The 16,850-nt window shown below is 32.0% G+C and overlaps 1 protein-coding gene and 1 long non-coding RNA gene across 2 annotated transcripts; both read left to right on the top strand.

Moving 5' to 3' along the window:
- The first annotated feature begins 388 nt into the window (after nucleotides 1–388).
- Nucleotides 389–14,124, top strand: LOC110104130 (serine/threonine-protein kinase 38-like). The gene is made up of 11 exons (XM_028696674.1): nucleotides 389–496; nucleotides 902–1,122; nucleotides 4,035–4,209; nucleotides 7,863–7,946; nucleotides 8,017–8,258; nucleotides 8,348–8,570; nucleotides 11,618–11,697; nucleotides 11,951–12,035; nucleotides 13,286–13,417; nucleotides 13,507–13,620; nucleotides 13,701–14,124. Exons 2-11 carry the CDS (start codon nucleotides 911–913, stop codon nucleotides 13,842–13,844), a joined length of 1,491 nt encoding a protein of 496 aa, XP_028552507.1. The 5' UTR covers nucleotides 389–496; nucleotides 902–910; the 3' UTR covers nucleotides 13,845–14,124.
- A 1,965-nt stretch (nucleotides 14,125–16,089) lies between these two features.
- Nucleotides 16,090–16,629, top strand: LOC114580136. The gene is made up of 2 exons (XR_003701427.1): nucleotides 16,090–16,167; nucleotides 16,255–16,629. It is a non-coding gene; the product is annotated as an uncharacterized LOC114580136 (long non-coding RNA).
- The last annotated feature ends 221 nt before the right edge of the window (nucleotides 16,630–16,850 follow it).

Genomic DNA, 16,850 nt, shown 5'->3' with positions numbered 1-16,850 from the left:
CCCGCCGGGTCAACCCGAACCCGACCCGTTTTTTGAAACGGGTCGATTTCTGGAACCCGGACCCGACCCGTTTTGAAATCGGGTCGGGTTCAGCACTGATTTTCCGGGTCGGGTTTTCGTGTCGTGTCAAATATTGACACCCCTACTCATAATGTAGAGAAATTATTAGGCCAGACAAAGAGATTCGTCCGATTTTGTCTTTGTGTTACGTTTTTACTGTTCACCACTGAGATTTCACTATTCCCAAAGACAAAACTTAAAAATTTTCTATCCACACACGTAATAATCTCAAAATCCCTCTATATAATTTTTAAAATTGTTGCAACGGTATAAAGCCTAATATTTCCAAATCAAGCGTAACGTCAAACTAAATTAAACCAAACTGAGCGAATCATACACTTCTAAGCGTGCACCGTAGAGAGATAGAGAGAGAAAATGGTCGAAGAGAGGGAGGAAGTGTTCGTTGCTTTCGTTGATTTGGGAGAGACTCTAACAGGTAAAGGCGCGAAAATGGCGGTCGGCGACGGGCTCTCTCACCCCATTTTTAGGGTTTGCAATTGCTGCCATTTTTATTCCAGCGGTATTCTGGATTCTCCAGCTCCGATTTATCTGTCTTCCCTTTTTTTTTTTCATTGCTTCTCTTCTCTTCTTATTGTTTCTTCTTCCACGCCTCTCCTCCTTTCCCGCTTCCTTCTCGATTTCGAGAAGGGGAATGAGATTTGGGTAGGAAACAATGATGTTTTCTGCGATTGTGGAAGCGGATAGATCGATTTCGTGAGTTGGAAAAAATACGGCTTCGTTGGTGTAGATTGGCTCATTGATATTGCGGAACGAGGCTAGGGTTTTGTTTTCCGGAAGAAAGAGTCGAATAAAAATTCATTTGATATTTATCTTTGTGAAGTGGTGGGGGATGGATGCTGCCAGGAGCTGGTTTCATAAGTTTCGGAATAAAGACAGGGCAAAGTTCAGCAATAAAAAGAAAGATGATGGAAAGGATGGGAATGAACCTCCCATTGATGAGGAACCTTCAAATGCTACCAAACAGAGGGTTGCTGCTGCGAAACAGTATATAGAAACTCACTATAAAGAGCAAATGAGGAGCTTGAAGGAACGGAGGGAAAGGTACGCATTATAATTTTTGTGTTACTTGCTTCCGCTGTCTTTTGGAGGTTAAAGGTAAAACATTAGGAAATTGATGTAGATTTATGGCATTCTTTTATATGCAGCGAGGTCATGCTATAAAATGGAATGAAGACCAAGCAAAAACATGAATGAAGAGGGGTATAAATGAAGAACAATAAACATTACAAAAGAAAAGTAATAGAATTCATAAGAACAACAACATAAAAATATAAATAAATTCTATACGTACTCACCAAAGTAGCCTAATAAGCGAAAGCCACAAAGCTTTACATTTTCCTTTGCATACAAGCAACCCAAATTTATGATTCAACCCAATTTGATTTTCTAATATTATAAATATTAAATTACACATTACCACATAATTTCTACTGGTAATAGAAAAGTCGAAAGTTCTCATAATTTAAATATATAATTGATTGTTATCTTGCTTAATTAAAGAGATAATTGATTGTAAACCATCCAAACTCCCTTGTATTGGAGCCTTAATAGAAAATGGAGGAAATGGGAGAATGTTCCACCATTATTCTGAGTATGTAAAATCATGTTTGCATGCAAGGGGACATATTTCATATCATTGTTCCCATGATATTTAATTTCTTCCTTAATTGCCCCTCCCGTAATTGAAGAAGAAGAAGAAGATGATGATGATGAAGGCACGTTGTTTACGTAGAAAAATAGCATTTCCTTATTTATTTGCATAGTAGAATTGATGTTTAAATTCTCTCAAATTTAAGAGATGATCATGATGGTAATCAACTTGTTTAATGATGATGATGGTAATGCAACAATTTTCAAAATTAAAAAAAAAATCAACGATTATTGTATTCTTTCCATAAATAACTCTAGTGATTTCTGTCGCAAAAAATCTTTCCATAAACTTTTCATAAATGACTTCATTTGCAAGGCACCTAAAAAATTGTCATATTGAAAAAATTATATTTCAATCACAGATAATTAAATTTCTCCTGCAATATTTGTCCATGCTTTTAAAGTACTTTTCTGTGATTTCATCATGATATGCTGCTAATGTCAGTATACCTACATTAAGGACTAGCTTAGTTTACATGTGATTTATTTTATATTTGTTGTATTTAAGGATTTTTTGTATTTATTTGTATTATTTTAATTTTAATTGTAAATATTAAGATAAATAAATATAATCATATATGTTATGTATTGAATAGTTTCTAATTATTTCAAGCTAGCTTGAAATTGAGCTCGAATGAAATTTAAATCATGTGTTGTAATTTTTCACCAACTTGACATGATTTTGAGATTGGCTTAGAAATTGATTTGCTTCAAGTTGAGCCCGCTCTACTTGAATGATAATTCAATTTCGAGCTGAATTCAAATCTACATGAACATGAACATTCTGATCTTGAGTCAAGCTAAACTCGCTCTAACTCAACTTGATGTAGCATATATTAGATAGTGAAGAGAGGATTAGCCATGAGAAAAGAATACAATAACAGCAACATCAAGCCTTTATCCCACTACGTGGGGTCGGCTACATGAATCTTTTTTCTCTATTGTGTCCCGTTAAGAGTCAAATTCTCATTTAAATCTAATAAAGAAAGATCATTTCTAATATTTTCTAACCAAGTCTTTTGAGGCCTACATCTACCTTTCTTAATATGGGCCAAATCCAATACATCTATTCTCCTAACAGGGTCATCGAAAGGCCGCCGTTTTACATGACCAAACCATCTAAGGTAACTCTCTCTAATCTTATCTCTCACTGGAGTTGTTCCAACCTTTTCACGGATATGCTTATTTCGTATCCAATCTCTAAAAGTAAATCCACTCATTCACTGGCCTGAACATCCTCATCTCAAAAACACTTAACTTAATATTATGCTTCTCTTTTAATGGCCAACATTTTGTGCCATCAAGCATTGCAGGTTTTACCACCAACTTATAAATTTTTTTCCTAAGTTTGAGTAGTACTTTTCTATCACACAACAAACCCGAAGCATTTCTCCACTTCAACCATCCAACTTGAATTCTATTAATAATAACCCCATGTATTTCACCATCACTCTGAGCAATAAACACATGATATCTAAAATGAGTACACTTATAAATGACTTGATCGCTCAGAGTCACAAACCCCCACTAGATCTATTACTATTAAAATTACACTCTAAGTATTCAGTTTTAGATCTACTCAAATGAAAACCTCTAGACTCTAAGGTTTACTTCCGTAATTTGAGTTTACCTTCAACTTCCTCTCTAGCCTTATCAACTAGAAGAATTGCCATGAGAAAAGAATATGATAAGAAATAAAATGTAAAATGAATAATTTCTTTGAGCTGTCTTTTCAAGTCCTTGTTCATTGCAAATATGGCGCAATTATACAACTAGCTTTATTAGTTAAACACTGATGTATATGTTTATGTTTCTTTCAAATCATATGAATTATATTGTACTGTAATATGAAGAAAAAAAACAATTTTCTCCATTCTACACTCTATGTTAAAGGGCACAATGGAGAAAAAGGATTCATGTAGCCGACCCCACATAGTGGGATAAAGGCTTGATGTTATTGTTGTCTACACTCTATGTTAAAGGGAAAATTTTTGTGTCACTCTATCTTGGGTTCTCTACAGATTGGAGGCTGACTTGTTATTTCTAGACTTTACAATTTACCTATTATTTATTGATATCCAATCCTTGGTCTAAATGTAGCTTCACATATTGAACTTTCCCAGCATTTATTTTCTTTATTAGCTAAAATTTCTACTATTTTTTAATAATGATGGTACAATGTAGATGACAGTTGTACTTCTTATGACATTTTTATGATATGATGGACTGTGAAAAAAAGCCACTTACATAAAGCGGGGAATCTATTATGGTACTAACAGGTTCTATTTTTATTTCGCCAACAGACGATACATTCTCGAGAGAAATTTGGCTGATGCTAACATGTCCAAAGAAGAGCAGAATAGCATCCTCAAAAAATTGGAAAGAAAGGAGACGGAGTACATGAGACTTCAGAGGCATAAAATGGGAGTTGATGATTTTGATTTACTGATAATGATAGGCAAAGGTGCATTTGGTGAGGTATACTTCGTTAAAATTGTTTTTCCTTTCTAGTTATGTACATTTCTATCTTGCTTTAGAAAGGGAATTCAACACTAATAGATTGTTTTTCTTCACGAATGTGCCAGTGAATGATACCCTATCCACCCTCCTGTTCAAATTAGTAACGCAATTGACTTTGAATTAAGCTATACCTTACAAACAATTTGGATTGATTCAATAATCAATATTCAATTATGGATACAAATAATTATTTCTTATTTATAGAAATTATTTCACAGAGATAAAATCAAATAATTTTGTAATGGCCAATAAGATTTTCATTCTTCCTAACTAACATAACTTATATTAAATTTAGTTTACTAATCATAATTATGAGATGAAAATGATTAGTAGAATTCATAAAAGGAGATTAAAGTTTAACCAATAAGATTTCATTCTTCCTGACGTAAGACCATCAATCATATATTCGATTGATTGAATCATCTGTACAAGTGGCCAATGCATATTCAAACTTTTGTCCCCTTGTCCAGTGAATTTTAATTAACTTTTTCTTAAAATTTAACTGCCTTTAGGGGCTATTTGGTAGCTAGATTTAGGAATGATCTAAACTAAATCCTATCAATTGGTGTAAAAGAACATTTTAAATCCTACAAAACCGTAAATCCCTTTTCTCCTCTTTTTATCCTTAAACCTTATATTTAATAAATCTTCGTATTAGGCAGATTTAACTTAAATATACAAGTCTCACCTTCATAATGAAATTAATCTTCATAATTTATATTGGTTAATTAAAAATTTATTATCTCAAGTTAGTTGATACTCTTTGTTTATATAATTTGTCTTGAGTTATAATTTAATTAGCTTAATCAATTACTAAGTAATTATCAATTGAGATGTTTAGTTATAATAATCATGATTTAATTAGTCTCAAAGTAAATATAATAAGATGTACCAATCATATAAATCCTTAAATCCTAGATTAAATGGACAAACAATTTACTTAGATTTAACTAGATTTAATACCTATCACAAATAGACAAATAATTTACTTGGATTGAAGTAGATTTAAAATGTTTCATACTAAATAATTTTCATGATTTAGCCCACAGTATTTGTTAAAATCATATTTACAGAATTTACTAAATCCTAAATGCATCCAAACATCCCCTAAATCTTCCAAAGCAACACCTCAGTACTTCCATGACCATCTTTTGCCATGCTAAGTTTAAGAAAACGAATTCAAAGGTCTTGTGTGGTAAAAAACAATAAGTGGATAAACCTAAGGAGGATTAGCATCAAGGATGGTTAATCAAGGGAAATCCATCCTGTAGGAGCTCATTTTACTCAGTTTTGAACTAAGGAAAATCTGGAGTGTGCTGGAAAGAGAAGAGGAGTTGAAGCAAAGGAATCCTAATATAGGTAGATATTTTACTATGTTGCACCGACACTTCTACTAAAAGAGGTATGCAGTGTCTGACACATATCGGATACGACTCGTGTTTGTTACGTGTCGGAACTGCCAAAGACATGTCCGATTAAAAATATATTTAAAAAAATTAGACACTAGTGTCTTAAATATTTATGAAATTTTTAAATATAATTTCTTATACTTCAAATGTTTATTTATTAAAAATATAAAAACTAAATTTCTTGTTCCTCTCCACACCCCTAAATTAATCGTTTGTGCTCAATGCCCCATTCCTTGAACATTCCTATTTTCATTCATCTTTAACGGCTTATGAATAGAGTTTTATAATAACACACGATGTCATCTCAATATTGACGTTCGGCGCCATCACAACATCAGTGTTTCAAAAACTTCTCAACATCGAAGTCTGATGTTGACTTGCATTGACGCTCGACACCAGCAATTTCTACACCCACATCACGACTCCACACCATCTCTAAATCTCATATTTGTCCAACGTCATCTCCATATGGACGCCGACGTCACCTCAACATCATCAATTCCCATTACATTACATTGATACCCGACTCTCGATGACATTGGCATCTCCCCTCTCGATGCCTGGCACAAAATCTATGGCCGACTATTGAAATCCTATTATTAATCATTTTAATAAAAAATCCTAGTTAAATAACTTATTATATCTCAATTATTCTTAATATTTTGCTTACTCAATTTTTATACACTAATTTTAAGATATAAAAGTTATAATACCATGTCCAACCCGTTTCAGTGTCTTATATTTTCAATAATTGATGTGTCCCGTATCAATGTTGTGTCAATGTCACCATGTTCGTGTCTAGGCATTATAGTAATAGTTTAACTCATTTGTTAAACTTATTTTCATTAATTCTATGCTTAGGATGTTAGCTGCTGGATGTTTAGAAATATTTGTCATCTTAAATTTTCTAATGAGAAGTCAATTTAAAAGTTATGCTTACTTCCTACTCATGTGTAGTTATGCGTTTGACAGCTTGATAAGTTTATGCAATGGTACTCATGATTTACTTCTTTATTTTTGATCTTATATGATTTTGCCCACATTTCATACAAGTGATAATAAAATGCAAAAAATTCTTAGTAGAAAATGAATTGCTATTATGTTACCTACGTATGTCTGAGTTTATGTAAGAGAAATATACTTTGGCAAAATAAATTGGTTTGATAAAAAAAAAAAACTGCTTGTTTATTTATGTCACATGCTGTAAAATATTTATGGATTAGTTAAAGATTCATTAGATGTCATTTGTTTATAAATATGTTTTATGAAAATCAAGGAATTACTTGTTATATTTCGTAATCTAGAAATTTTATGAATTGTTTAGTTTGGCAAAAGTGAGAAATCAATGTAGTACTTAAAATTAATTATATTATGGATATACTTATTGATGTTAAAAATCAGTGAAACTTGAGCTAATAAATTAAATATTTGCGTATGTAAAGTTGATTATAAGACTAGTTATAAAAAATTACAATTAGTCCAAAGTTATTTCAGGTAAACTAAATATATGTTATATTAAGCTCTAAATTATTTTAGGAATTAGTTAAACTATGTTTATGTACTTTAAAAAAAATATCATTCAAAGTGAATTTTAAATAAATTTATATTTGCAAAGTTAAAAGATAAGTTTTTTTAACTGTTGGCAATGAAAAACTATTATCTGCTAAATAAAGTATCAAACTCTTTATGAATCCTTTGAAAACAAATTATATAGTTATCCAATGCCTTTTTCAAAGCTATCTATATGATTCAGATTCATATTTAATGACCTTGGAGTATGCAAACGTGGAGTTATGTGAAGGTTCTCCATTTGTTCCTAGCTTTTTTAAGAAAAGAGCATGCCATTGGTAATCAACAATTAATGAGCATTCACGTGAAAAGGTTGGAGTAGCTCCAGTAGAAGATAAGATTAGAGAGAGTCGCCTTAGATGGTTTGGTCACATAAAACAGCGGCCTTCTGACCCGGTTAGGAAAGTAGAGGTATTAGATTTGAATTATGTTAAGAAAGGTAGAGTCAAGCCTAAAAAGACTTGGTTAGAAAATATTAGAAATGACATTTCTCTATTAGATTTAAATGAGAATTTGACTTTTAATAGGACACAATGGAGAAAAAGGATTCATGTAGCCAACCCCACGTAGTGGGATAAAGGCTTGTTGTTGTTGTTGTTGCTGCTTGTCATTTGTTTCAAATTTATAATGCAGGTTAGAATTGTTAGGGAGAAGGCAACGGGTACTATATATGCAATGAAGAAACTCAAGAAATCAGAGATGCTAAGACGAGGCCAGGTATATTACATCAATGTTAATGAACTTCTTATAGTTCGTGTCTGAGATTTGCCTGTGAAATTGTGACTAGGTTGAACATGTAAGAGCTGAGCGAAACATTCTTGCAGAGGTTGATAGTAATTGTATTGTTAGACTTTATTGTTCATTTCAAGACAGTGACTTCTTATACCTCATAATGGAGTATCTACCTGGTGGGGACATGATGACATTGCTTATGCGGAAGGATACATTGACTGAGGATGAGGCCAGATTTTATATAGGAGAGGCTGTTCTTGCTATTGAATCTATTCACAAGCACAATTACATTCACAGGTTTGCTGAAACATAATGTGCCATGAAATATTCTTCCAGTACCTGCTGCATTTGTTCAAATTCTTATGTCTTTTCTTTTTGTATTACAGAGATATCAAGCCTGATAATCTTTTACTGGATAGAAATGGTCATCTGAAGTTGTCTGATTTTGGGCTATGCAAGCCTTTAGACTCTAGTTATTTTAACGAAAGGGAATGTACTCTTGAAAAAAACTACAGTACTGGCTCCTTGCAAAATGAAAGAAAGTTATCAACTCCCAAGCGCACACAACAAGAGCAATTACAACACTGGCAGAGGAACAGAAGAACATTGGTAATTTACATGCTAGTTTCTGATCAACTTTATCCTATATTTTGATGTTATATTTGATTTTGATTCTCCTTCTAGGAACATGAAAATAAAAATCAATACCTTGTCATTATAGTGATGGACCGTCCGATTTAATTGGAAGTGAAGTAGAAAATTTTTTAATCAAGAGAAAGCTGTTTAGGAAGATACTTAATCAAATGAGAATTGTTTAGGAAAGTTTTAATTACAATTGGGAGGAAATATTTAGGGCTAGAGATCTAATTTGAATTCAAAATCTAAGAGGGAATTATTTAGGGAAAGGAATGAGAAATGAAGGGGAAATTGTTTAGGAAAGTTTTAATTACAATTGAGAGGGAATTATTTAGGGCAAGAGATTTGATTTGAATTCAAATATGAGAGAAAATTATATAGGAAAGGGGGCTGATTTGGGAGAGAATTAGGGGAGCCTATTTAAGGCTAACAATAGGGTGATTTCACGATTATGATGTTATTTGCTGAATTTAGATTGTTCTTAGGTTGAATGCGCTCTAGCCGGTGGCTAGGGATTTGAGAGAGCCAGATCTTCCTCTCCAATTGAAGATCCAATTGTATCTTATCCTTCTTTTATAACTATTTTAATAAAAAAATGTTGTGAGTTCTTTCTCTAGTTTTCCAATTTTTGCTTTGCTGAAATCATATTTTAGCTATAAATTTTCATAAATTCTGCATCTGCTTCCTATCAAATAGGTATCTGAGCCGTGTCCTGGGTTGAAATATAAGTCTTCCTTGCTGATTTTTGTTACGTTTGTTCCTTCTACCTTGCTGATTTTGCTGTTGAAAGACCAAAGTTGCTGTTTTTTGTTGTTTCTTTTGATGTTTAGAGCCTAGAACCGCCTAGGCATGTAGAAAGGTAGAAGTGCTGGAAGGGAAGATCAGACAATTGAAATATGATTTTATAGAAAAGATTTCATATTTCAAAAAGTAATTTTCAGCCATTCATGAGAAGATTGATGAGAAGTTTACCATCATGGAAGAGATGGTGAGGAACATGCTCGAGCTTCAAACCAAAACAACATCGTCGGAGGCGGGGTGAGCCACTGGCGACCAAGGGAGTGGAGAAAATCCTAATCCGATAAGGAGAGGTAAGATCAAGAAGTGGAAATGTTGGGGGAAGAAAATGAGATTCCACCTTTAGAGTTACTTCCAAGGAGGGGAAAGGGTGAAGAGTGAGATTTTTGATAGAGTTGCAGAATTTAGATGGAGAAAAAGATGGGGAGAAGATAAAAGAACCAGGCATGGTTCAACCACCCCTACAATAATATCAATGGGTGTTCCAGCCAGTTCAAGGGTTGTCTCCTTCGCGGGAATGCGAGCATGCCTATCAGTGTTCGCCTGCATCAGCATCCCTAAATCTTGAATTAAGAGATTGAGAGATTAATCAAGGAGATGTTGCAGGCAAGGATCATTCGACCCAGTGACAGTCCATTTTTCAATCCAGTGCTTCAACAACAGTTTCCTTCGTTCCACCTTAAGGATAAAGTGGCACTTTGGGAGGAGAGTATTGATTAACTGGCGGATTTGATTGGGAGGGAGTTAGAAAGTTTCCTAATCAAGAGGGAGTTGTTTAGGAAGGTTTTCAATCAAAGTGGAATTATTTGTGAAAGTTTTAATTACAATTGAGAGGAAATTATTTATGGCAAGAGATCTAATTTGAATTCAAAATTAAGAGGGAAATATTTAGAGAAAGCAAGAAGAAATCAATGGGGGGTTGTTTATGAAAGTTTTAATTACATTTGGAAGGAAATTATTTAGGGCAAGAGATCTAATCTGAATTCAAATATAAGAGGGAATTATTTAGGAAAAGGGGCTGATTTGGGAGAAAATTAGGGGAGCCTATTTAAGGCTAACAATTGGGTGATTTCAGAAATATAATGTTATTTGCTGAATTTAGATTGTTCTTAAGGTTGATTGGGCTCTAGCCAGTTGCTAGAGATTTGGGAGAGTTGGATCTTCTTCTCCAATTGTATCTTGTCCTTCTTTTATAGCTATTTTGAATAAAAAAAAGTATTATTCTGAGTTCTTTCTCTAGTTTTCCAATTTCTTGTTTGCTGAAATCAGATTTCAGCCATAAATTTTCACAAATTCTGCATCCACATCCTATCGCATACTTGTATTTGTTAGCTCAAACATTTAGAGATACTTCATTCATATGTGCAAAATATTATCACGGATTAATTTTTCAAACTGCTCATTTCTTGGGCTAATCTAATGAATTCTTGAAACATAGAGTGCTTCAAAATTTTAGTGCAATTTTCAATTATGCATACTCTTTTGTTGGAAAATTAGTTTTATCCTAAACGTTGGAGGTCATCTTTACAAATGTTCCTTCATTAGTCCTAACAAGTATAACATGAGGTGTTAATTGTATTATATGCAAGTTTTTTTGCACAATTTCTAATTATGTTTCTTTTAGTCCAATTGTTTTCCTTGTGTATTAATTATGTCTAGTAATCTTTTTGATTGCATCATCTGCCCCATACATATTTGATCAAATTACCTAGGTCTATTTTTTATTGCCATATTTTCTATGAGTTTTACTCCCACCATCTCTCATCTATTGCTATTTCTCATCTTTCCCTTTCACCACTCATCCATCTTAATGTTTTAGTTTCCACCAAACTATGACACTTAATTCCCAGTGACTTGTAAAAGCTCATCACTAAGGGTTTTTTTTTTGTATTTATTCGAATTGTATATTATGAAAAAGTATATATCAAATGCATGAAGCTACCGATTATGCAATATTTAGGAAGAAATAGATGTACGCAACGCTGCCCTTTCATTAATAGGTTGATGATTTTCATGACCAGAACTTGGAACCTCCAAAATACATTAGATGGAACTTAAAACACTGCTTAAGTTCCAGTGTTATTCAAACTATACAGCATATGATAATAATTTTTTTTTTATAATTTATGAGTTCAAAACTTAATAGAGTATTGAACAAATTCTAGTGTATTTCTTGGCAAATCTGCTTCCATGTATAGATCCATGACATAGAAAAATTGCAGGCTTACTCAACTGTTGGTACACCTGATTATATTGCTCCGGAAGTTTTGTTGAAGAAGGGTTATGCAATGGAATGTGATTGGTAAAAACTTTTTTATTTTTTATTTTTTTGCCGAATGTGACGGAAATGCAAAATTACAAAACTAAGGCTTCGTTTGGGACTGCTTCTTAAAGCAGTTTTTTAGTACAAAAATTAGAAGCTGTTTTAAGAAGCAATAAGAAAGAAATTCCAAACGAAGACTAAGATTTTACCAATCTGTGATTGGTAAAATCTTAGTTTCCATTTGATCTGCTATGACATGCAAATTCTTAGCATCTTCTTATTTTGAATGCAGGTGGTCGCTTGGAGCTATAATGTATGAGATGCTTGTCGGCTATCCTCCATTTTATTCTGATGAACCTATGACTACATGCAGGAAGGTATCATAACGTAATGATAACCGTTTTTACCAACAAAATAATTCACAAGCGAAACAAATAAATGTTCCTTTTATAGTTGCATGCTAGTTATGAAATTCGGAGAAATAGAAGATTTCCACGTAAGTTTGTAACTCGAAAACCTAATGTAAGATTCATGAAGTTTTTGAGAAATTATGTAATCTTGGCAAACGGCATAAAAGGAAAGTTCTCAGAGATGACTAACTTCACAATATGATGTCATATGTAGTCACAAACCTATAAGATGAATGATAATTTTATTGGTTGAAAATCTTGAGTTTCCATTTTTTGTTCAAATAAAGTTCTACAAGACGATGTTTCATACTATCATTTGAACATTAGGTTACTAAAGTGAGGAACTAGACCACCATAAAGGTGTAGGCTTGTTCTACAGAATAACTCCAATCTAATTTACTATGAAAGCAAGCTTATCTCTATGACTATGACCATATCATTATTCTAGAGCAAAAGTAGAGAAGATTTAACGAAATAACTAAGCTAGTTGAAGGAAAAAAGTCATATCCTGAAACATATTTTCCCCTAAACTTGATAACATGGTGATTGAAACAGCTCATGTCCATTTCTCAGGGGAATGCATTTCTAATAAAAAGAAAATACTTAATTTTTCCTTTTTGCTGGACAAAACTGCTAGTTTTGCTTATTGATCATAGGCAATTGAAGCGGAAATACTGTCATTGTTAGGTCTCAAACTCTGGATGAGAAAAGTGGAGGGTTATGTTAGGTATTGAATTTAGAGCAGATGTATTAGATGTGGCCTGTGTTAAGAGAAGTAGATGTATACCTAAAAAGATTTGGTTAGAAAATAGTAGAAATGATATATTTTTTTTATTAGATTTAAAAAGAATTTGTTTCTTAATAGGATACAATATAGAAAATGGATTATGTAGCTGACCCCACGTAGTAGGATAAAAACTTGTTGTTGTAGCCAATTGAAGTGGAGTACTTACAAACAATTTCTTGTAGTTATTAGCTAACATTTTTTTCTAACTATGTATCAATCATTCTTCTTTTATATCATCTCCAATCAATGAATGGACCTAGATGTAGCTTTCAAACTATCTATGATAGTGAAGTTTGATGTATTTTTCAATTTTATCTAAGATGATGAAGCCATTGCTGATAAGAATCCTTGTGGTCGTTTTGGTATGTTATGCCTCATAATTTTCATGATTCGTGACATCTGATGCATTTTATCCAATAACAACTCTCAGATAGTTAACTGGAGAACACATCTGAAATTCCCTGATGAAGCTAAGTTATCTCCACTAGCAAAAGACCTTATAAGTAAGCTCTTATGCAATGTAGATCAGAGGCTTGGCTCAAATGGTGCATATGAGATAATGGTATTTATCTTTCTATTCGATATAACACAAACTTATCTTTTTATCTACTCTCTGAAGCCAAAATTAATCATTGTTCTCCTTAATTTCAGAATCATCCTTGGTTTGAAGGTGTTGAATGGGATAGGTTATATGAAATGGAAGCTGCCTTCATACCAAATGTCAAGGATGAATTGGACACCCAAAACTTTGAAAAATTTGAAGAGGTAAAATTTGTTTTAAATTAATGTTTGCAAATTCTCCCACATATGAGTTACACAAACTCTGTTTGTTTCTATTATTACAGTCTGCAGCCCCAGCTCAATCTTCATCAAGACCAGGACCATGGAGAAAGGTAAGTACTCTCTCCTGTCATCTTTTGGTACAAGTAAACCGTATCTTCCATATTTTCTTGAAGAAATATAGGAATGCTAGGAAGTATGAAACTTAAATGTGTCATAGAGCAATTTACCCTAGTTGGAAATCGTAGTAATTATTCTTGGACATAACTCAATCGTAAATATCATGTCTGATATAACTAGCTACTTGTCATGGATTTTGAAGGTCAGTTCTTTCGGTTAAATATCAATTTAGGCGATCCAAAGAATCTATTGCAACTCTGTATTATTTCCCTGTAAAGATTTATCAAGTAAAATATTAATATCTATGAGTTGTTTCTTATCATAGATCAAAGTAGGAACTTTTGCGGACCAAAACTAAATCATCATCATCATCATCATCATCATTAACTTATTGGTTTTATAAATACTCATTTTTCATTCATTCTAATTTAATGCTACCTGAGGTGTTGAATCTATCTTTCACATATAATTTTGAATAAATTATATACCTATTATATTAGGTCTGATCACTATCTTTCTAATACTCTGACACTAATTTTATTAACTCTTCTAAAAGGCATATTTACTAGATTGTATTATACATTCTTAAACCAGCTAAATTATTGTTTCTATCACTTTATCTTCAATCCATCCATTTCCTTAATATCATTTCTTAATTTACATACATATATATATATATATATAGATAAAGAGAGAGAGAGAGAGAGAGAGAATATCTTCACTAAGTTATTAGACCATCAGTAAATTGGAGCTATATATGCTTTGACCCTTTATCTCAATTAATGCATAAAATGTCACAATGAGAAATAATAATGAAATAAATGATTAATGAAATTAATTAAATTTTAGTAATAGTTAAATATGAACATTTATTTTACTTCACATAAGATCTGAATCTTTTGAACTAAAGTATCGATTTGTCTTTTTAATTGCTATTTATTAGATAGACAAATCAATAGTCCGGAAAATTTTTTTTTATTTTATTTGTAAATTATATTATTATTAACTAAAATTACGTATAAAATATTTACAAATTAAGGAAACGAATTAAGCTTAAATATATAATATAAATTTATTTGTGAATAGTATAAAATAATGTCAATTGTCTGGGGCAAAGATTCTAAATCATCGAAATTACACATATTTTAAAAAGTAAACTATAAACTCCTTTATTCATTTAGTAAGAGTTAGATATGTGATTAGATTTCATTTGTTCTAAAAGGGATGAATGGTCTATGATATATATATATATATATATAGATATATATATATATATATATATATCAAGCCAACAACAAACCAAACATGATTGAACATAACTCTGTGTATGTTCTGCTCGATAAGAAAACGAGCTCAAAATAATATTGAATATCAATTTACTTACTTAACACATGAATCAAACATGAGTTTTTTTCTCGTAAAAAAGACGAGCTGTTTTGCTTTTTTGACAACCCTACACAGGCATCCAAATTAATTGTTCATCTTTTTTTCTATCACTACAATAGTGATTTCAGGGATTAAGGCTTCATTTGGGATGACTTTCTTCCTGCTTTTTAACGTGGCTTCTTAGTACAAAAATTAAATTTTTTGTACTACAAAGCCACTTTACAAAACAGCTAGAAAGCCATCCCAAACTAAGCCTAAGTTAGGTTATCTTAGACTTCGTTTGGGACTGCTTTCTTAGTGCTTCTTAAATCAGCTTTCTGGTATAAAAATTTTAATTTTTAAACTAAAAAGTTGTTTTAAGAAGCAATAAAAAAGCGATCCCAAATGAAGCCTTAGTCGGTTTTCACTTCAATTTTTTGCAGATTCAATAAGAAAGAATAGCAAAAATTGTTTGTTCATAATTTACAATTTTAGGAATTTATATTTTTTATTGTATAAAATTTCTTATTATTAGTAGCCAAACAAATTGGAAGATTTGGAAATTTATTGATTTAAGCCAGATACCAGTGAATTGTTATCCCATCATGCATCTCAAGCTTACATCAAGGCATTGATGAAGATCCTCAAATCTTCTAAATACAAAATAATAGTTTCCTTGGCTAATACTTGGAATAAATGATTTTAGAATTTTCTTTCTTGCTATCTCAAGGAATGACACTTCCACTGTTCTTATTCCTCTAAGTAATTAGTTGTAAATTTTTATCTTAGGATTCAATTGGGCAGTTTTCTTATGGTTTTCTAAAAAGTTTTATGGTACAAAAATTTTTTGAAAGCAATAAAAAAACGGTGACCAAAAACTGTCCAAAACGAAGCCTTAGATAACAAATTAATACAAATAGCAAATATCCATTTGATTCAATTGTATTTATCATCTTGCCTCATATGTACTTTCATTTCTTTCTCTTCCAGCTGAATTAAAGAAGAAAACATGCAAATCAACTCGAAGATCAATCAAATCCCTCTTTGGTACTCTTTCCTTATATTCTTTCATTATATCTTTGTCTATATAATTGCGAAATTTTTGTTATGATATCTTTAAATGGCTTGTTTCAGAGGCTTCAGATGCAGAGGAACACCAATCTAATGAATCTATTGATGAAAACTTCACTTCAGACACAGAGAGACACAGCTCATCTACATCGAACTCCTAATTGGACATAATTGGTCTTCATATGTAAGGAAGGAGCTTTGAAAGAAGCAGAATACAGTAAAAAAAAAAATTCTTTGAAAGCAAAGTGCAGCAACAGAAGTAGTTTCTGATCAAGTATCTGATAAGATGCAATAATCATACTACCAAAGTACTTTTGCAAGTTTTTCTGATACCAATTCTTTACATTTTAATTTTATTATTATTATTTTTGTTTCTCTTTTTCTGTAATGTAGGATGTAATTGTTCATGGGCTCTTTATAAATTTATCAGAATTTTTACATGTTTGGCTGTATGAGAATGGCAAATACGTAAATTTGATGTTTTTTAACAATTTATTGAGATTCATTTTATTTAATATATGTCCTCTTTTTTAACAATGTATAAATAAAACTTTTGTTTTCCTTTTTCTTGATAGGCCCACCCTTTTTAAGGCTTCGTTTGGGACGGAATTCTTACTATTTTCTGAAAACAGTGAGAAAGCTGTTCCAAGCGAAACCTA

Source organism: Dendrobium catenatum, unplaced genomic scaffold (genome assembly GCF_001605985.2).
Source record: "Dendrobium catenatum unplaced genomic scaffold, ASM160598v2 fragScaff_scaffold_807, whole genome shotgun sequence".
Lineage (NCBI taxonomy): Eukaryota > Viridiplantae > Streptophyta > Magnoliopsida > Asparagales > Orchidaceae > Dendrobium > Dendrobium catenatum.
Note: the sequence above shows the minus strand (reverse complement) of the source record. Positions and strands in the feature narration are given on the sequence as shown.